Source organism: Eptesicus fuscus, chromosome 1 (genome assembly GCF_027574615.1).
Source record: "Eptesicus fuscus isolate TK198812 chromosome 1, DD_ASM_mEF_20220401, whole genome shotgun sequence".
NCBI lineage: Eukaryota > Metazoa > Chordata > Mammalia > Chiroptera > Vespertilionidae > Eptesicus > Eptesicus fuscus.
The window spans coordinates 6746172-6767643 of NC_072473.1; the positions used below are offsets into that span (position 1 = coordinate 6746172).

The window sequence follows — 21472 nt, forward strand, 5'->3', positions numbered from 1 at the left end:
CGTACAGCCAGACCTTACTTAGATGCCTTAATTCATCACAGAATCATCAAATGCCCTTTCACACTTCCTGTGATTAAAAAACAAAACAAAACATAAAAATCCCTGTCATAAAACAAGCTTTCTTCATCCCAGCCAACTACCATGTCAACATGTTTTAATGTTTCATTACAGCACCCTTTCCTGGAATAATTCTGCAATGTGAATGCCTGTCCTCTTAATATACACTGAGTGGACAGATTATTATGATCTCTGAACCCATAATAATCTGGCCACTCAGTGTATTTGTATCTCAAATGGGTACCAAAAGTATTCTAGACTTTTGCTGGAAATCAACCACCTATTTGTCCTGAGATTTCTACCAGCCAGTGCAAAGGGGGGAACTGATCAGGTGCACGATTTATAGTATCTTTGATATAAAATAAATGAGGTACTCAAGAGAAGTACACTGAGTGGCCAGATTATTATGCATTCAGAGATCATAATAATCTGGCCACTCAATGTGTGTGTGTGTGTGTGTGTGTGTGTGTGTGTGTGTGTGTGTATATATATATATATATATATATATATATATATATATATATATACTCTTTAAATCATACAAATAGATGGGAGAGAAGCATGGCACTGTGAAATGTGTTTCAGCCGGGAGTCTACGTGAATGAATTCAAACCCTGCCTAGTAATATATTTGCTAGGTGATTTGGAGCCATAGTCTAATCACTCTGGTTAGCTTCTTCCTCTATAAAGTGGTCTAATAAAGAAAGGCCTTTCTCATGGGATTACTATTAGGGGTAAACAAGATTATGCATGTGAACACTGGTGCATTGCACACAGCCAACACTCATCAAATATTTCCTTTCACTTCCCGTCACCTGTTTTGTAAAGACCCTCGGGAAAATCTCAGCAATCTTCTCAATAGCAAAGCTATTACAGAATTTATCTTTCAATCTGAAGAGCCTGTAACATTGTCTGGTACATGCTAGGTACTGTTTGCTGAATGAATTGCTAGTTTCCACTCAGGTCTCATAGCTTAGTGGTCTGAGAGTAGAAAACCCGCCAGCACTAATTCATTAGAAGTCATGCCATTTCTTATATGGGGTAGATAGCAATGTCTTCCTATGAAGTCAGCCCACTGGCATCTAACTTCTAGCACAACGCACAAATCTATGGGAAAAGAAATGCACAACCACACGGAATAATAAAATTGAGCTCTTTATGTAAACTTACCTTCTTGTGCTCATATAAAATGTCCTCTGACTCTTTAAAATGATCCTGTGTGTTAATATGATTAATTCCATTGCCTATTAGTGCACAAGAGATTCACAACTATATTGTTAAAATTCAACCTAATAAATGCAGGCATTTAGGAGAGAATATGACAGAAAAAGGTGTGGTTACTGCTAAATAGAGGTGGCAGAAATCATAAGGAAAGAACCTCCTAGACGGAGCTATAATTTGACCTAAGGATGCAGGAAGTCTCAGGGCCTAGCACAATGCCTGGTACACAGTAGATTTCCCAGACTCCCTATGGAATCCCAGCACCTTCTTAAGCATGATGGACGAGCTGCAATGAGTTTTAACAGAATATCTGACCCTTTGTCAGGACTCTCCTGTGTATTTGGAAGCCTCCCTTGCCAATTTCCCCATGACTAGCACATGCCTGTCATATGGTAAATGCTCAGTAAATAGTTGATGACTGAATACTGACAGTGAAGAAATCAATCAAGACCATTAAACACAGAACTTGTCAAACTGTGTGCTGTGATTGACTTGTGGGTCAAAAAGTCAGTTCAGGGGCTCACCTCCAGTTGTTGTTTTTTTTTTTAATAAAAATTAGGAAAAAATTAGAAAATATCAGAGTGCATTCAGCTTTGAAAAAATAAATGCTACTTTGTGAAACTGTTTCTGTTAGAGATATTCATGTTTGCAGGGTGTGTATGTATGTGACCTGGTCAGTAATGGAAAATGTTTTCTGCTTTGGGTCATGGGGGAAAAAAGTGCTTTCAGAGCGTATCAGGTGAAGTAAACACATTCACCTAAGTTTCAATGGTTTAAATGTTCTTAGGTACCCTTAAGAGTCAGTCACAGGTCCAGTAGCAGGGGGTCCTTATTTGGTTGCTGTGATGACAGGGACAAGAGGCATACCTTGCACCTCACTAATACTCACTGAGCCCCTCACCCCTGTTTTACCAGACTACACCAACTCCTCACCCTGCCCCAGACTGGGATGCCCATGACCTGGGTTCATCATGCAGTGACCTCTACTGGCAGTGTGGAATTTGTCATTTACATCTGGGCATGACATCTGCCTTATAATGAAGCACACACTAGGGTAGGGGGAGAGAAAGAAACACCTACCCAGAGACTAAGTTTGTTTCTATGAAAATATATCTTCTTATATCCATATAAGGTTTCCTCTTTGCCCTGGTTATAACTATTGCATTGACATCTTTGAGAAGGAAAAGGAGGCAGACTCCCCATTAAGTGCCAATGCTGCATACCTTCATGAACTTTCTAAATGAGAAATTCAATTGGTCAACAATTAAGTCAACAGATACTGGTATTATTTTCAGATTGTGCCCAATTTCTGTCTTCTGTGTTTACTGCAATCAGTCTTTCCTCTGGGTCTACAGACAAGTTTCTGTCTGAAATGTTAAATCTGGTAACCATAGTAATGAAGTAGCAAGAAGGTAAATTTTTGGAAATGTACTGCAGATACAAAAACAAAACAAAACAAAAACAAACAAAAAACAACCTCTCATTTTAACCATTATTTTCCATTTGCCTTTGTCTAATTATTTTTTGTAAGAGTTGCTTACAATAAGCCATAGTTGAAGTGCTAGTAAAAAATGGTTGTAGGAAAGTTAGGAGAGAAGTAGGGTATAGATGATTTGCAAGCTAAATAATAAGCCAGAATAATGAAGCATGGACAGTTTCTGATACACTTTGCTGCTTTGAACATTCTTGGGAGAAGCAACAAAGTGCCTCCTGGTGGTTTACAGTGTTCATCTGCTTCAGTTACTGCTAATTTTAAAACAGAACTAACAGTCCATATTCATTAGAGAAGAGCTAGCTTACCAGGATCATTCAAATTCAGAAGGAAATAAGATTGGCCAGAGAAAGCAGATTTATCATTTTTTACCTGCTTGTTCTGCAGCTATGGAAAGCAATGAAGTGATAGCCCATAGCTGCCTTTTCCCTCACTGTTCCTCTTTCAAAACCTTCTAATGCTTCTTCAAGTCACACCTGGGTGACTTCATCATGACATTAATCTGTCTCTTAAAAGTGAGTAGGGAGGGATCAAGGGCAAGACCAAACATAGAGCCAATCCTATTGATTCAGTTCTCAGTTCTTCAGTTTATTGAAATAAATAGCTCATCAAAGTTAGATGGCCAAGAGCATTGACTCCTCTCCCTCTGAGGTCCTGTCATCAGACATTGTGCAGTGGGAGGAAAAAGGAGGGGGAAAAAAGTGGCTATTTAGAAGATTGACATTACTGCTTGGAGCCTCTAGGCTATCAAAACTAGATACTTTTTAATAAAGACAGGCCTCCATGAACATGGTATGTTGACCTCTAAAATACACCCATTCAGTGTATTTTACAGTGAGGTTACAGGTTACTCTCTTAGGATTTTTATTATTCTATAATATATATTTTATATGCTCTATATTAGAATTTTCCTCAAAATTATAATAGCAGCAAGGGACTTACTGCACAAATGACACCCTTAAAAATAATGTAATAAAAATATGTTTCAAGTCAAAGATAAATAAAAGAGAAAACACATCTTAACCAAATTATTGCTATGATTTTCTCAAAATGGGATCAGAAAGACTAGAAATTTCTAGGAGGTCAAGGAGTGTCATAGCAGGGCACAACTTGTTGAATACATATCTCCTGCACCTTCAAAGTAGTTTGCCCTTCTGGACTTCTTCCCTTAGCAATTTTTATATACAATCAGAAACTCCCACAATTAAAAGGTACATAAATGGTCATCTACCTCAAACCCACATGTTACATTAATACCCAACAGTTCCAACAAATGAATAAACACTTGATAGTCTCTAGTAACAAGGAAATCATTACCTTCCAAGGTGTTGTGCTCCATGTTCATTTTCAGAGTTGTTAAAAGTTCTTCCTCATAATGAGTTAAATTCTGTCTCCCTGTAATGTCAACCAATTGCTTCTGATTAGCAACCTTGAAGCCATTAATACAAATATTCTTTACTCTTTTGAAAACACCTTCCATATGTGCCAGACTGCCACAACCTTTTGCAGTGAGGATTCAGGATCTGGAGAAGGGGCTGCACATAAATGGATACACTAGACAATAAATATAAATTTAGAAGGCAGGGGGAACCAAGTGGAGACCTACTCTGTAGTGGAGTGGCTCTCTGAATCTCCGGACCCATAGCTTTTTATTTACTAGAATATGCATTTGCTGTTTAGCAAAGCAAACACACATATCAAAGGTAAGGTTTTTTAAACAGTAAAAGATTATCAGGTTAGGGGATTGCCTTGAGCCACCATTGTCTCGACAGAACAATCAGTGCATAGCTTTTAGCCCTTGCTAAAGCCCAAGGTCCATCAGCCTTCTGTGTTCCCTGCTGCACTTTCATGATGGTGTAGACAATGGGTAGCTTCCAGCACCAGACTCATCTGTTTTCAAGGCCAGCCAATCTTGTTTCTTCTATGGTTCCTCTTGTGATATGCTTTTGGGAACATTCACCACCCTGGGAGGAGTACCTTGCTCTTCACCCTGTCCTTAGGCTGTCCTGATTGTGTATCTCCTACCCCTTTATCTGTCCAATGTCCCAAGTACAACAGTCCATAAGCTAGGATATCAATGAGAATTTCTTTCAAGAATTTGAAGGAAGAATTACTCTAATTAGATGATAGTAAGAACTTGAGTTGAAAAGGTTCCCATAGGGTTGAGACTAGGGTGGCCCAGTTTGAACATGCGTAAAGAAAGTAATCAAAGGAGAAAGGCAGAACTTGAAGAGAATAATAGCCCTGAGAGATTAAGAAGAATCTTATTTTTTTACTTGCTCAATTGGAATTCCTGGGCTAGGAGCCCTCCTTCCACCATCATCAATGTCATGATCATGGCTAACATTTATTGAGTACCTACTATATACCAGACACTGTTATAAGCCCTTAATGTGCATTATCTCACTGAATCTTTTCAAAAACCCTATAAGGAAGGGGTTGTTATTTCCATTTTTACTGCAGAACAGACTGAGGCATGTAAAGGCTTTATTTACTTACTCAACTCCCACACTGATTAGAGGCAGAACCAAGATTTGAAACCAGGAGTTCTGGGCATAGAACCCAGGCTTCTTACCTGTACAGGGCACTGCTTCCCTATCCTTAGGGACTCATAAGATAGTCTTACAATAATGTTATAGTAATTTTTAAAGAAATCCCCCATTTATTTAAGCTACCATGAGTAGGTTTTTGTCCTTTGTAACAAATCCTCTTTGATTAAAATACAGAAAGATTAAAGGATACGTACTCCTGGCCAAATGGCACAGGCAAGTACCTTTGAGCTGCTCTGTTGTTGTACTAAAAGGCAAGCTTGGTTAACAAAATGAAGCTGCCTTTACATGAGTTGCTTTTCTGTGATAAATGTGTAATTAATATTCATGTATATCTTCCAGAGGCAGTCCATTCCATGATGTTATTATGGAAAGAATGCCATCTAACTTTCCTTTAATTATTCTACCATAACATGCCCTCTAACCTCTCTATCCTGTGGCTTGTGCATTACTTTATCATAGCAGATATTACATTATATTGGAATCATTTGTCTATATCAGGGTTTCCAAAACTCATGTCCTATTGACATTTGAAGTTAGATAATTCACACTTTGTTGTGGGGGACTGTCCTGTGTATTATAGGACATTTAGCAGTATCCTGCCCTCTACCCACTAGATGACAAGAGGACCCTCTCCTCTATTGTGACAACCAAATATATTCTGACATTACCTCATTTCCTCTCAGGGGCAAAATTACTCTTGGTTGAGAACTACTGGTCTATATTTTCTTGACTCCCTACTCCAATTCCACAATGATTTCAAGGACAGGACTCTATCATCTTTTATCCTTATTTCTTTCTAATCCTTGGTACATTATGATGCCTAATAAATTTTAAGTGAGGGAAACTACAGTAATTTGCATTAAAATTATGTTTTTTTGTTAAAAGTCTAGAGTACCTGTATACCTGTATCTTGTTGGGTTTAGTTAGGAAAACAGAGACATTACACATACTATCAGAATAAGGGGTTTAATGTAGAAATTAGGGTTTATATGAATATGGGAGTAACTAGGGGAATGGAAGGTTATAGTCAGTAGATGGGACTTCAACATGAATCTCTGGGTGGAAAATTAGGTACTCACCAAGAAATCTGAGAAAACACCTGCTAAAGTGAGATAATAAAATGGGATTCCACAGAAAGGTCTGGAAAGCTGCTGTGTCTAATCTGACCCCCACATATTTCCCCAAAATAATAGCCTCTGCTTCCCTTCTACTTTCCAAATCTCCCAAGTTCCTCTCACTGGCAAACCCTAACCAAGAATCAATCAAGAAGGGAATTCTGGGAAATGTAGTTCTTCCCTGCATTAGGCAGGAACTTCTACAGGAGTGGTGCCAGGTAAACAATAGATAATTTCACACAGTAACCAGTTTTTGACACCAAATCTCCCTCTCTCTTCCTCTCTCTTCTCTTTCTCTCTCTCTCTCTCTCTCTCTCTTCTCTCTCTCTCTCTCTCTCTCTCTCTGGAACAATAATGGTCTGAAGAACTTGGTGGTCATGATCATCCAAGTTAGAAAGCAAATAACTGCTTGGTGTTATTTGTTGTTGGTGCTATCATTATTATTGTTTTTAGTTTGGCAGTTGGCTCATATACTAGTACTAATCACCTGTCTCCTTCAGTTTGTGCTGTGTAGACAGTCTCAACATTCACTTTGTTCGCACCCTGAACAGATGGCAAATGATGTTAATAATTGAACAGCTCATCCTCCAGATGGGAGATGTTCACCTTCATGCTTCTTAGAATTTAGTGTGCCTTCTGAGCATTCTAGATAGACTAGAATTGACAGAGACTACTAGGAAAAAAATGTCCATATGCAAGGCATTGCTTTCCTCTTGAGGAATTGAAACATCACAACCACGTAATTGATTTCTAAATTATTCTCTAAGACTACAGCTGACAGTAAGTGAAAACATTTCAGCTTAAAAATTTTGAGCCAAAAGTCAAACAATTACTTTTAAATAATTACTTCTAGTCCATTAAAAATATGGTGTTATAGGTAGTGTGTTCCAAGATACAGTGAAATATGTATTCCACTTTAGAAAATTTGTTTCAAAATATAGATTGAAAATATGTATTCTTCAGAGACTATATGGCCCATGAAGTCTAAGATATTTACTATTTGGTCATTTAAGGACAGTGTTTGCTCACACCTGGGCTAGAAGGAGAGCAGCAGGAGGTGAGGTTTGAAAGGTAAAGGGGACATTACAAAGACCTGCTTTTTACTGAGTGAGGTGAGAGCCACCAGAGAGTTTTGAGTTGATGATCTGACTTGACTCACATTTTAACAGGATCTCTCAAGTTGCTGTGTTGAAAACAGACATTATTGCTGGGAAGAAGGGTCTAGAAGCCAGGGTACCAGGTAAAAGACTACAATAATTCTGCTGGGAATGCTTTGATGAGTCACCATCGAGTGGCTCAGACCAGCATGTAGTGTTGGGGGTGATATAAGAAGTGACTAAATTTGGTTTGGAGATTGAGCTCATTGGACCTCCTGACACTAGATGTGTTGCATAGCCCCACATATGTGCAGGGAGGTTAGAAAATGCAGTCTCCCCATGTGCACATGTTTGACCAGCTGAAGCAGGATTTCTTAAAAAGTTGTGGCGATTTTATGCCCCAGGATACGTTAGGCAGTGTCTGGCAACATTTTTCATTGTTACAACGTGGGGAAGAGGGTATGCTACTGGCATCTACTCAGAAGAGGTCAGGAATGCTGCTTAACATCCTGAAATACACAGTACAGTTCCCTACAACCAAAAGTTATCTGGTCCCAAATATCAATAGTGCTGCAATTAAGCAACTCCTAAGCTAAAGGGAGGTCCACCACTGGAAGAAGAAAGAATGATGGGTTTAGGTCAGTGGTCGGCAAACTCATTAGTCAACAGAGCCAAATATCAACAGTACAACAATTGAAATTTCTTTTGAGAGCCAAATTTTTTAAACTTAAACTTCTTCTAACGCCAGTTCTTCAAAATAGACTTGCCCAGGCCGTGGTATTTTGTGGAAGAGCCACACTCAAGGGGCCAAAGAGCCGCATGTGGCTCGCGAGCCGCAGTTTGCCGACCATGGGTTTAGGTGGATAACTAGAAATCTTAGCCAACTCAACTTCCTATGATGTGGCAATATCAGTTCTGGAATCCCTGCTCATACCACAACTGAATTCTGTTTCTCTGCCCTTACCTACATATTATCCCACTGTAATTGGGGGTGAGCTTTGTCCCCAATCAGTCTCTGCTGACTTTTTTTTTTAACAGAAAAACATTTTAACTTCATTTAACATGTGATTGAAGCAATGAAGGAGATTTTGTGTTATGACAGCTAAATGGTGAACAGCATCACAGTATAGGTATTAATTTGTTTTAAAAGATTTGTGAAGAAAAATGTTTCAAGACTTAAAACTGATGTTCGGTGGTAACCATTAGATTTACAAGAATTTTATTCTCTTCACCAAACCCAAATGGATGACTATGGTTCAAATAACCTTAATGTTATGCAAATACTCTTTGGTCTTTTGTCATGAGTAAGAACTGACAAGGTCTAATTTATGTGGTGATATATTTGCATATAACTAATAAATACTGGCTTTTCATTTACCTAGCTTTATTATTTTGATTTGCCAATAGGTACATATATGACAAAATATTTCTTTGTATTCTGGAGTATTTGTCTATTCCATTTATTTTCTTTGCAAAGAAAGCATGCTTTTTTTTTTTTTTACTGAGATTAATGACGTGCATCTAATTTTACATATTTTCACACTATCTGGGTTGCTCATTAGTTTAACACTGGGCTCAAAAAAGATGGAAAGTGTTTCAAATATAGATCACAAATACCTCAGTTCCTGAGTTGCATTGTTGAGTTTAGGTTTGACTTAATATTATATAAATTCAATATGTGAAAATAAGCCACATAATAAATAAGCAAGGAAAATATTTTTTCTTATTACAAAATATTTTTTCTACCATTAAGAAGAAATTACTTTATATATATTCAACATAGGAAGCTTCAGCCAATTATTATTCTAGGTACTAGGGCCATCAAGATATACAAAACTGGGTCCCTGTACTTGAAGGTTACATAAGAGGCTGACATATAAACAGCTGATTTTAATAGCAGGTTAGAGCCAAATTTAGGAACATGAACTATAGAGACATGTTCCAGGTGCTACAGGAGCTAAGGAGGAACCCATGGCCCAAACTCAGGGGTCGAGAAAAGGCATCACAAATGGGATGATGGCAGAGTAGAGTCTTGCAGTGCATGCAGGAGCTTGCCAGGTTAAGAGGGGAGGAACATTCTATGCAAAGGGAAGCAGTTGACTAAAGTCAAAGATCATGAAACCTCAAGAGAGGCATAAGGCAGGACATAGGGGTCCTTGAATTTCACACAAAGGAGCTTGGGAGTGGTCATTAAGGAGAAGAGAAACTTGGTAAGAATTAAGGCTGGGAATGGAAGCAATGGGCAAATGGCATTCCATCAATTCTACTACAGCAGAAAGCAGGGCTGGCTCAAAAATTTGCGGGGCCCACTACAAAATGAAAATGGGGAGTCCTTTTCAAAAATTATTTTGAATTTCAAGATGGCTACAACAGAGCATTAAACCACTTACAGGACCTTTCTAAGCATTGGGCCCTGTGACACCTTGCAGTATGCACGCCCTTGAAGCCAACCCTGGCAGAAGGTATCAAGGCAGGTGTAGGATGAAGACAATAAGACCCTTATTTGTGGAGTATTTGAGCTCTTGATCCCTGGCATATATCATCAGTTTAGCTCAAATAAACTCTTTTTAAAAATTTAAGACACTTAATTTGCATTCTGTCTACTCTCTGCTTGAGAAGAAACATATCAGCCAGCAAGAGATTAGTCTCAAGGCAATATACTAGCCAGCATTATAGGTCTATACTCAAACTCAGAAAATGGTCAAATGCCTAATGTCTTCATTGTAAAGATAAGGAAATAGAAGAGCAAGAAAGTTGAGGGACTGTCCTAAATTCAAAAATCTCTGAGGCAGTAATGATATGAATTCGACCCAAGTCTTTCGGGCTCTATCCCAATGATTTCCTCTGGTCCTCTGCAATATCAAGGCTATTGAGTCTCTAGTGAGAACAATAGGATGGAACTTCTTTGAGGAAGATTGATCCAGAGGCTATGCAAAGGACTGCAATTGGCAAAAAGAGGGAAATCTGCTAGGAGATAATTGCTGTTGCCTTTTCTGCCACAGGGAGCACTACCTTTCGGAGTCCTTACTCAGAATCAAGTAGATCATTCCAAGCACAGCTATTGAATAACCATCAGGGGCCCAGCACTGTACTAAGAGATAGGGCTGACTTTGGCACACTCCTAACAGTTCACCCTCCAGTGAGTGAAGACAATAGTGGAAATCAGTTATCAAAATTCAGTTTCCCTGAGTACCCATTCTTTAATATGATTGAGAACAAACATTTAAAAATAATAATAAAAAGCAAAAATATAAATGAATACTGAAAACCAATAGGTAGCTACAGAGTCCTTTTCATATTAGGTGATTTGTGTATCTCAGCAATATTACCTCACCAACTCTGGAGACAGCAGGCTTATCTGAATGCCAACAAACCTTTTTACATAACTCAAGAATATCTCTCAAAAAAAAAAAAATAAGAATATCTCTCGTATTATACTCTATATAGTTCTCTATGCCCCTGTCCCCACAAAAACTCAAGGTCTTATTCATCTTTTCCTTCCCTGGGCTCTTAAAATAAAGCTCCAAATAGGCAGATGGCTTGCAAGGCCCTACATGATCTAGCCCTTGGTCATTTCTGAAACTGTCCTTATCCCCACCTTCCCTGTGCATTTCAGGAGCCATCCTACCATCTCTCAATTGCAGAAAACCCTCCAATCTCAGACATCTCCCAACTCTGCTTTCACCTCTTTAATGCTTTCATTTTTTCACTATCTTTAATGAAATATCATTTCCTCAGGGAAAAACTTCTCCTATCTGTCAGATTAGATGAGGACCCCCATTAATAAGCTCTCACAGCACCCTATAGTTTTCCTTCAGAGCCCTTGTCATAGTTAATAACTATCTATTCATGCGATAATTTTATTTTTGTTTTCATCTCAAGGTTGAAAACTCCTTGAGGGCAAGAATTTGATCTAGTTTGCTCACTACTGGATCCCCCAGCACATGGCATAGTGCCTGACATCTCCTTGGGCCTTTTCTGGCCACTCACTCAATCTAAAACATCTATCTCCCTGCCCCTCACCTCTCTTACGTCTCTTACTTTGATTGTTTTTCTTCAAAGCATCCATAATTATCTCTGTGTATATGTGTGTGTGCATGTAATTATGTGGAAGTGTCTTGTGTATGCATATACATGTGTATATGTATATTTATACATATGTGTATATATGTACATACCTGTATACATGTATGTGTTTGTGTATAATTTCTTTACTTGTTACTATTTGTTCTCCCCACTAGAATATAAGCTCCAAAAAAGCAGAGACTTTGTATTCTTGTTCACTGCTGCATCCCCGCCACATACCTGGCACATAATAGGCATCCAATGACTATTTGTTGGAAATATAAATACATGAATGACAAGTGCTCAAGAAATGCTTATCAGAACTTTCTTCTTAAAAACTCAATAATAATTATATCTTTCACTGAAAAAGAGATGATCTATTGATATGCTTTTCTTTTAGAAAAATTGCCTTTCACTGTCTTCCCAAAACGACACTTTGACAGTTTTAATTCATTTACCACATGTCATTATGAAACAAGTACTTATATTTAGTTTACTTTATTTTAACTTTGTTGTTCTGCAAAGTTCAGTCAGATTCTTCATCCATAATCTTTAATGAAAGCCATGTGGGATTTCATAGGACAAATACATAAAAATAAAAGACTTGTAGAGTCTTTGGAATCAAACAGACCTGCATTTGAATCTCAGCTTCAATATTTATCAGAAATATAATTTTGGAACGCCACAGAACTGGTCTCAGCCTCAATTTCACCAGGAAGCAAGTGACTGGCAGGGTTAGTTTAGTGATAAGAATAACTGTAGTTTTAAGTGCATGGTGTACAGTCATAAACAATAATGATATTTATTCATTCTTCATATTTATTCCTAAGTCCCTGTGATACAAAAAAGGGAATTGAGGCCACAAAAATTGAGTATTTCTCAAGACCATCCTTCTTCCCCAAGTCCACATGATAGAAATCAACAGGCCTACAATTATTAGTAAGCATCAGCCAGTCTTCATTTGCTCAGGAGACTTTTTGGTAAAAACATGCTGTGTTTGAACTCATACTGTTTCCCAAGTGGGGCTGGGGATCCCATTATGTCCTTGCATTGATTGAGGCTAACTACAACCTCAGTTCCAACTGAGCAATTTCTTATTTCAACAAAAGGGAGACTTATTCCAATCAAAGAATCTGGGTGAGAAATGTGATGAAAACAATCTTTCCCTACCCCAGTTTTTAGGAGTCCTTTTATTTCCTCCTCTCTAGGGCATAAAAGAATAATTGAAACTATAGGCTCTGCTAAAATCTTTCATTATATAAGTACCATGTTTTTAAATTATATTAAAATTATCTTCTTAAACAATTCACTACAATGCAGTTCTAGTGATGCTTTAGGTGTAATTTCACATCTAGACAACAGTTATTCCAAACACAGGAATAAGTAAATTTTACAGTAAGTAAAATTGATTCATAAAATAAATAAGATAATAAGTCTCAAACAAATTGCATAGTGCCATGAAGTGCTTCATACAGCATACAAAATTGAAGATTTTATCAAAGTGGGATATAGAAATTGTATATATTAATACTTGGACTGGAAGATTCATTTTCTATGGGGATTTAGTCAGCGAATAACAAATGAGCTTGAAGTGTTTTCTGCTCAAAGTTATTGAAGATGGCTGGTCGGCAGCAATAACTAATTGGTTTCTTGGCTAATTAGAAGAAATGGATAATATGTGTCTAAAATTCTATTCTTACTGAGATGATGTACCTGACTCTCCCTGTGAATACATTCAACTAAGCTATGCCTACAGATTGTTCTTTATTTTAGCTTCTGTTTATCCATGACTCAAGCTCATCTCCATTTTCCCCTCATATAGGAATCTTTACATATTATTATAACATTTTATTCTGAACCTGCTATAAAGGCAATTATTCATTATAACACAGAAATTGGTTTCAATTATGTTTTCTGAAGCAAAACCATACCCTTTTATGTGGATAGTTTAAGGTTCTATATTTAAAAAGCATTGAATGAGTCATAATGGTAAATAAGAAGACCCTTAAATTAGCATTCATATCTTCTGCATTTGAAACATTCAATGGATAATTTTCTACCTATGACAGATTTATTTTTTATGGTGGAGAATTTTAAAGAATTGATTTAACTAGCTTAACTATACTAAGAAGCATAATTTAAAATACTGTTGAATAAGGAAAGTATTTTCAAGCATAGAGAAAACCTCTTCAAGTTTCTTTTTGTTCATTATTCAACAAACGTTTATTAAGCACCCACAGGTTGCATGGCAATGTACAACGTAATTATAACCTAACCTGGCATCATTCTATTCTAGCTTTGGTAGTGAAGTGAGTAAGTTAACCTGTTCAGCTATCCATTCACAGTATGTGAGGAAAGACTATAGAAATTCAATGAATGTGTCAGTCTGAAAATAAATATGGACATGTGTACTTAGGTTTCCTTTTTTCATGTGCTAAAAGTGGGTTACCAGCTAACTACCCTTTCTATTTCTTCAGGGGCCCAAGACTTTTAAAATAATCTTATCTCACCCAGGCAGTAAATTGTATGCTTAATCACGAGTTTCTAAATGTTTATAGAGGTGAGAACAGCAATTTGCAGGATTCTACAGACATGGAAAGAATAAACAGCACAATAAATTTAGGCAGACAAGGGGAAATTTAAAAGATTGTTTCCGTTTGAAAAGTCACTTTAGACTCGATAATATAGGATAGATTCAGGATTTTAGAAATGGACATTAGAGCTCATGTAGGCCATTGGTTTCCAACCTTTTGCATTAGAGTCACTCGATTTTTCAAAATACATATTCTCAGTTTTCCTCCCCAGAGATTCTGATTCAATTCATCTGGAAGTTGCTGAGAGGGGAGGCAGGCAGACATATACTTACGAAAGCTCTGCAGAAGCCAAAGCTGAGATCCACACATCTAGTCTAGCCTCAACATTTTTTTGCATGAGATCCTGAGGCCTTGAAAGAATAAATACCTTGCCTAAGAGCAACATAGCTTGTAACCCTTGGAACCAGTCCTAGAACCGAAATACCCAAATTCCTAGTCTGAATCTCTACTAAACCAACTGGTACCATTTCTTCTTCTCTGATACAATGGTTGAGATCTAATTACCAATCAGTAATAGGATGTCCAAGACAGCCTATAACCCATGTGATAAGCAAGTCCCCTTCCCCTAATGGCCTCTATGCTTCCTTTCTTGCTAAGTACTAAATAAGTCTTCCAATTACACTGCAATGATTAATATATCTGTTTATACCATATTTTGAAATACTATACTTAATTAAAACCTTTGCATCCATAAAATATATCATTCTGATTTTAAGGCAAGGTAAATAGTGCAGTGCCTCTGGTTTCTTGAAAGGGTTGCATAGTGTTGTGGAAGGCAGTAATCTAGTTTCTGAAGAAGATTCAATTGATGGCTATTCAGAACTAAATTATTAAGTAGGTAATTTCAATCCTGCCTTTTCAACCCCACTATTTTGACCCACCTCACACCCAGATTCCATACATTTGTTTCTGTTAAGGCTATTTACTCTTTACCCTGAGGAATAAATACAATTTTCAGTCTTTTATCTAAATAATGTAGAAATAATCAACACAAAATACCACTGACATCAGCTAAAAGGACACATGTTTAAATATGGTAGAAATAAATAACTAGCCCAAGAATCAATATTAAAAATTAACACTAGAAAAAGTAGCCATGGTAGCCCTGGCCTGTTTTGCTCAGTGGATAGAGCATCAGCCTGCAGACTGAAGGGTCCCAGGTTTGATTCCAGTCAAGGGCACATGCCTGGGCTGCAGGCTCTATCCCAAGTAGGGGGCATTGCAGGAGGCAGCCGATCAACGATTCTTTCTCATCATTGATGTTTCTATCTCTCTCTCTCTCTCCCTTCTTCTCTGAAATCAATAAGAATATATATTAAAAAAGAAAAATTATTCATGGTAGAAATATCCAATACCAAATAACGAATATTTAATCTCTGCCATTTAACTGAAGTGAACTAGAGTGCTAGAGGGGAAACATATACTTGTAAAAGGATAACCTTAGATCTACCATTAATGTTAAAATCAATGTCAATAGAAGGAACTGGACTGTGAATAAGCCACAATACTAGAAGTTCCTACCTCAGTGCCAGGTATACCGCAGGAGTTAAATAGATGCTTTTTGAATGAATGAATGAATGAATGAATGAATGAGTGAATGAATGAATGAGTAAATGAAAAATGGTCCTCTTCATAGATTTAGAGTATATGTTTGTGATTTAGAGACTTCACTTTAAAACAACCTATTCAAAGCTATGGATTAATACATTAGATTTTGGAAAAGTTGGTGCTGCATATAATGTAGGTGTCTCTCTTTGTTAATTAAAATGACCACAAAGTCATTATTCTTACCCTTAATTTCTCAGCCTGAAAGTTAATGAACTGTATCTATTCCATGAATAATTGAGTTAAACTTGAAAGAGAACCACCCGTTCCAAAAGCCTCCCACACTATCAGTTAACTGTGATTTATCCTTTTACTTCTAAAGAATTTTAAGCATCTTCCATCTGATTTGAGTGACAACCAAACTGTGCTTCCTCTGTCTTTCTTCTCTCAGGAAGAAGATGCTACTCGTGAAAGTCGTTTTAATTTCAGCGGTTATGGGATGGGTCACTGCCTCCAAGTGAAGGATGGAACAGCTGTCAAGACCACACCTGCCAACCCGGTCCCACAACCCCCAAAAGATGCAGATACCATCAAGAAGAAGTTTGTGGACCGGGCAAAAAGAATTGACACGATATCTCGAGCTGCCTTCCCATTGGCCTTCCTCATTTTCAACATCTTTTACTGGATCACATACAAGATCATTCGGCATGAAGATGTCCACAAGAAATAGATGTACTCTTCAGACCCTGGGACCTTCTTGCCTAAGTGTTGTGCTTGTAAATATACAGTGAAATTGTCTTTATATCACTTTGATAGAGAAGAAGATTGGGGGAGGGGAGAGGGAGGATCATGGGGTGGGTTTCCTGGCACCTAGGTAAATGAAGATAAGTTATATGGCAATGAAGGAAAATGTTTGCACAAAATTAAGTTGTTGCAGAATCACGTGAGCATAATTCCCTCCATAGTCTTTAGCATTGTCCTTTCAGATGATACATCAATTAGACATGATATGCAAGGTCAAGTTTTTAAGGGCAATTTGTCTTTTGGTCTGGTTTTGACTAATCCTAATACTGGAAAAGCTTAACACACACACACACACACACACACACACACACACATACACACACACACACAGAGAGAGAGAGAAAAAATGCTTACCATCAGATCATAGTGACTAGCCTATTGTGAGTCGAGGACCAAACTTTTTTCAAGAAAATGCTGCCTCATTTTTAAAACAAGCCTCCTGAGCTACATTCTTTACAATGTCTGTAATTAGTGTTTCACCCGTGAAATCCTTTTGTGGGTCATAAATTATTTCTACTCATAGAAAAATAAACACCAATCACAAAGAACAGATTTCTACTTTACTGTCTGTGTAGGTGTGCATTTTAATATTATTTTCTTTCCTAGATGTAATTTGGGGGTTTAAATTGTGTCTTGTGCAGTTGTTTAATAGTATACCTTCTTAAAAATAAATGCCCATTTTATTTTAGATCCAAGTTAGCACACTATATATTTTTTTCGCTTTGGCTATATTTATGTGTGAAGTGCTCAAGTGTGATGTAGCCATTGCAACCTCACAGCCACAGTATTTATGAAGATGGTGTATCCTGAATGGTGTAGCTCTTATTAGCCTGAACTTCTCATTTCTGCTCTCATTGTAGGTGTAACTACTAGTCCTAATGTCAACTGACCCATGATTTCTACTGTCAATCCAAGTGAATATCATTTTAGATATCCTTAATTAACTTAAATAATTTTAAAATTGTACTGTGATTTTCATAACCCGTTGCCTTTTTGGTACCAGAGCTACGTGGTTTGAATCCTGGCTACATGATTTAAGTAAGAAAAAAAAAAAAAGACGTATTTTTGCTTACTCAGATAAAAGACAACCTGTAAAAATATAATGAAAAAAATTGAACTTTACATGTGTTGTAAAAGGGGCTATTTAAAAAAAAAAGTATTTGTTCAATTACAATAAAGCTAAGTGTGCCACAGAACTTATCTAAGAGTCTTTCTGTTTTTTGCACTACAATGTGAATAATTTAGATGACAATGGTAACTTGAATTTTTGTTTCTGGTCTACCTCATAAGCTTGAAGCACTTATATAGCTATTATATTATTCTTATCTATCTATATAAAGGCCTAAGTGACCATCACAACCGAACCGATGACCGAACAGGCTGTGTGGGGTGACCAGGCCGGCAGGGGGGGTTAGTGAGGGGTGACCAAATGACCGAGCAGCAGGCTGCATGGGGCAACCCGGCCAGCAGGGGGGTTAGTGAGGGGCGACCAAATGACCAAGCAGAAGGCTGCGTGGGGCGACCAGGCCAGCAAGGGGGTTAGTGAGGGGTGACCAAACAACCTGAGGGGTGACCAAATAACTGAGCAGCAGGCTGAGTGGGGCAACCAGGCTGGCAGGGGGGGTTAGTGAGGGGTGACCAAACGACCGAGCAGCAGGCTGCATGGGGTGACCAGGCTGGCAGGGGAGGGCAGTTGGGGTGATCAGGCAGGCAGGCAGGTGAGCAGTTAGGAGCCAGAGGTCCAGGATTGTGAGAGGGTGCAGGCTGGGCTAAGGGGAAACTCCTCCCTTTCATGCACAAATTTCGTGCACTGGGCCTCTAGTCTATAATAATAACAGTGTAATATGCTAATTAGACCAGATGTCCTTCTGGACTAAGAAGCCAGGGCTGAGAGGGAAGCCCGGGTCCCAGGTGCCAGAGGGAAGCTGGTGCCGGCAGCTGGGGGAAGGAAGGCCTACTCTTGCACAAATTTTGTGCATCAGGCCTCTAGTCTACACTAATAAAAAAGAAACATGCAAATTGACGGTACCTCTGCTACACCCACAAGCCATGCCCACCAGCCAATCAGGAGCGAGTATGCAAATTAACACATCAAAGATGGCGGGTAAATTTGCATATGCAGGCGAGGCAGGCAGCACCATGGCCCACCCTTGGGGGTCTGGGTCCATTGGGGGCCAGGGGAAGCCAGTAGGGCAGTGCCAGATGCCACCCGCAAGGTACCAGTCCATCGGGGCCTGGGGTTGGCAGCGCCAGGCACCACCCGTGGGGATCCGGGTCCATTGCAGGCCCTGGGAGGGGCAGCGGCCTGCCTATTTATGCCCACGAGGCCCTGGGAACATCGCTGCCCCTGGGAGGTGCGGCTGGGCCTGCCTAGCCACTCCCGTGGGGCCCTGTGAACATCGCCACCCCGAGGAGGCGTGGCTGGGCCTGCCTAGCCATTCCTGTGGGGCTCTGGGAACATCGCTGCCCCGGGGAGGTGCGGCTGGGCCTGCCTAGCCACTCCCGTGGGGCCCTGTGAACATGACTCTGGGGCTGCCTGAAGGGTGGCGCCAGGGCGAGTGCCACAGCTTTGGCTAAGCGGCTGGCCAGGAGGCGGGCATTCTAAGGGGCCCCAAGCAGCACCTCACCATTCCTCTATGAGGACACCCCACACAGGCGCTGCCTTCACCAGCAGGCTCTGGGCGACATCTGCAAATGCTACTGCAACCTCTAACATTCTGGGCAAAGAACTGACCCTGTGCCCCGCTGGGTACCAGGCTTGCTAGGAGTGTGCTGTCACCAATGCCACAGATCAAAGGCAAAAGCCTGGTGAGGCAGGGTGCACCAGAGGGGGCTCGGGCTGGGGCAGGGGACCGGCGGGCAGGGATCTGCCTCACCTGCAGAGATAGAGTTTCTGCAGTGGCCCCAAGACGCGGATGGGCCAGGCCAGGGATCAAGGGGCATGGAAGGATTTCCGGGGGTAGGGGCAAGTACTCACAGCCCTGAGGCGGGGGTTGAGAGGTGGTGCCACCTCAGTGGAGGGGTGCCGCACTGCAGGGTACCGGACTGACTGACGTGATTCAGAGAAGCTCCCAGTGCTAACCGGCCTAGCCCAGGCGGCCTTTGCACTTCAGAGGCAGCGATTCCTGTTCCCACCTTGACCCAAAAGCAAGCCCGCGCCGCCCTGCCCCACGGCAGAGCATGCCTAGGCGGTGAGTGCGAAGCCTTCCACCTGCTCTGGAGAAGGTGGGGCAGTAAAGAATGGGGGGCAGGGGATGGGGAGAGGAAAGAATGTGGAGCATCCACAATGAAGAGGTGCTTCTTGAGAAAGAGGCTCAGAAGCCTGACGGGAAGGTTTGTTCTGTTTGCCCAGCGGCTGCCCCTTAGGAAGGGCAGAGAGCATGGCTCTGAGGGCTCCCTGTGTGCTGAGTCAAGTTCCACAGCCAACTGGAATTGGCCTCAGTTTCCTGGTCTGTAAAATGGATGAAGCGTGTCCCAGTGCCTTCACTGAGCTTTGATGGCCAATTGAGATGCTATATAAAGAAAATGAGGGAAGAAGTGAGAAAGAAAAGGAAGGACAAAAAACACAAAAGAAAGATTGAAAGGAACCTGTAAACCCATTGTCACTTAAATAGGGAATATAGTCAATAGTGTTGTCATGATGGTATGATGCCAGGTGGGTACTGGAAATATTGGGGAACACTTTGTAAAGTATATAAGTGTCTAACTACTAGTCTGTAACTAATATAAAACCTGAAACCAATACAAAATAATATTGAATGAAAATTGGAGTGAAATTTTTATAAATTTCAAAGTTTAAATAAAGGCTTAAAGGAAGGAAGGGGGAGAATAAAAATAGTATTTTTCATTTTACCACTTTATTGTCTTTTCAGTACATGAAAAAGACAGTTGTCTTTATATGGTGCTTTTATACTTTTCTAAGTCATTATCTCATTTTAATTTCAGGGCAACTTAAAGACAAGATAATTATTTCCTCCACTATTCAAAGAAAGGAAATCTTGGTGTCTGGTCCCAATGATTCAATCGTCAAACCCTTATTGTAAAGCAGGGTTAGTAAAATTTTCTCTGAACGGTCATATCTATACTAATAAAAGCCTTGGGGGTGATCAGGCCAGCAGGGGAGGGTAGTTTGGGGCAATCAGGCCAGCAAGGAAGCAGTTAGGGGGCAATCAGGCAGGCAGGTGAGCGGTTAGGAGCCAGCCGTCCCGGATTGTGAGAGGGATGTCTGACTGCAGGTTGGGGCCTAAACCTGCAGTCGGACATCCCCCGAGGGGTCCCAGATTGGAGACGGTGCAGGCTGGGCTGAGGGACACCCTCCCCAGTGCACGAATTTTTGCACTGGACCTCTAGTAATATAATAATAGCTTATAGCAATGGTCAGCAAACTGTGGCTCGTGAGCCACATGCGGCTTGCGAGCCACATGCGGCTTGCAAGCTGCGGTTTGTCGCTCTGTTGACTAATGAGTTTGCTGACCACTGGCTAATAGTATCCCCATGAAAAAAAGTTATCCTCATTGTAGAAATAGGCAAATGGAGACATGAAAGCATTAGTAGTCATTGTGAGCAGAATCTAATACTGGATACTTCATATGAAATGTGGAAATGTTCCAAGAACACTGAGGAATTATAAATTGTCAAAGTGATAAGAAATACAAAAGACCAACCTGTCCAGCTATCCATCCTGATTTTGTCAGGAATGAAGTTCTAAGATGAAAAAAAAAAATTCTGAGAACACCAGTGAAGCAGAATTAACTCATATTGACCCCAGTAGATTTTCCTTAACCAGAGATATGCATCATAATATTTTCAGAGAGATGTGAAAACATAAGTCAATGTTTATTCCCTCTTAAATCTATTCAAATAATAACGCATTTCCATAGAGAGAAATATTGCAGAATGGCTAAAGCATGAATTTTGGTGATAGAAAGACT

At 39.7% G+C, this 21472-nt stretch overlaps 1 protein-coding gene across 2 annotated transcripts in view; it reads left to right on the plus strand.

Moving 5' to 3' along the window:
* The window catches only part of GLRA2 (glycine receptor alpha 2), a 168237-nt gene extending 151770 nt beyond the window's left edge, over positions 1-16467 (plus strand). For both annotated transcript variants that reach the window (XM_054715516.1, XM_008154921.3), the window contains exon 9: positions 16189-16467. In XM_054715516.1, coding sequence (XP_054571491.1) covers positions 16189-16467 — 279 coding nt within the window. The remainder of the gene's footprint in view (positions 1-16188) is intronic.
* Positions 16468-21472: the final 5005 nt, after the last annotated feature.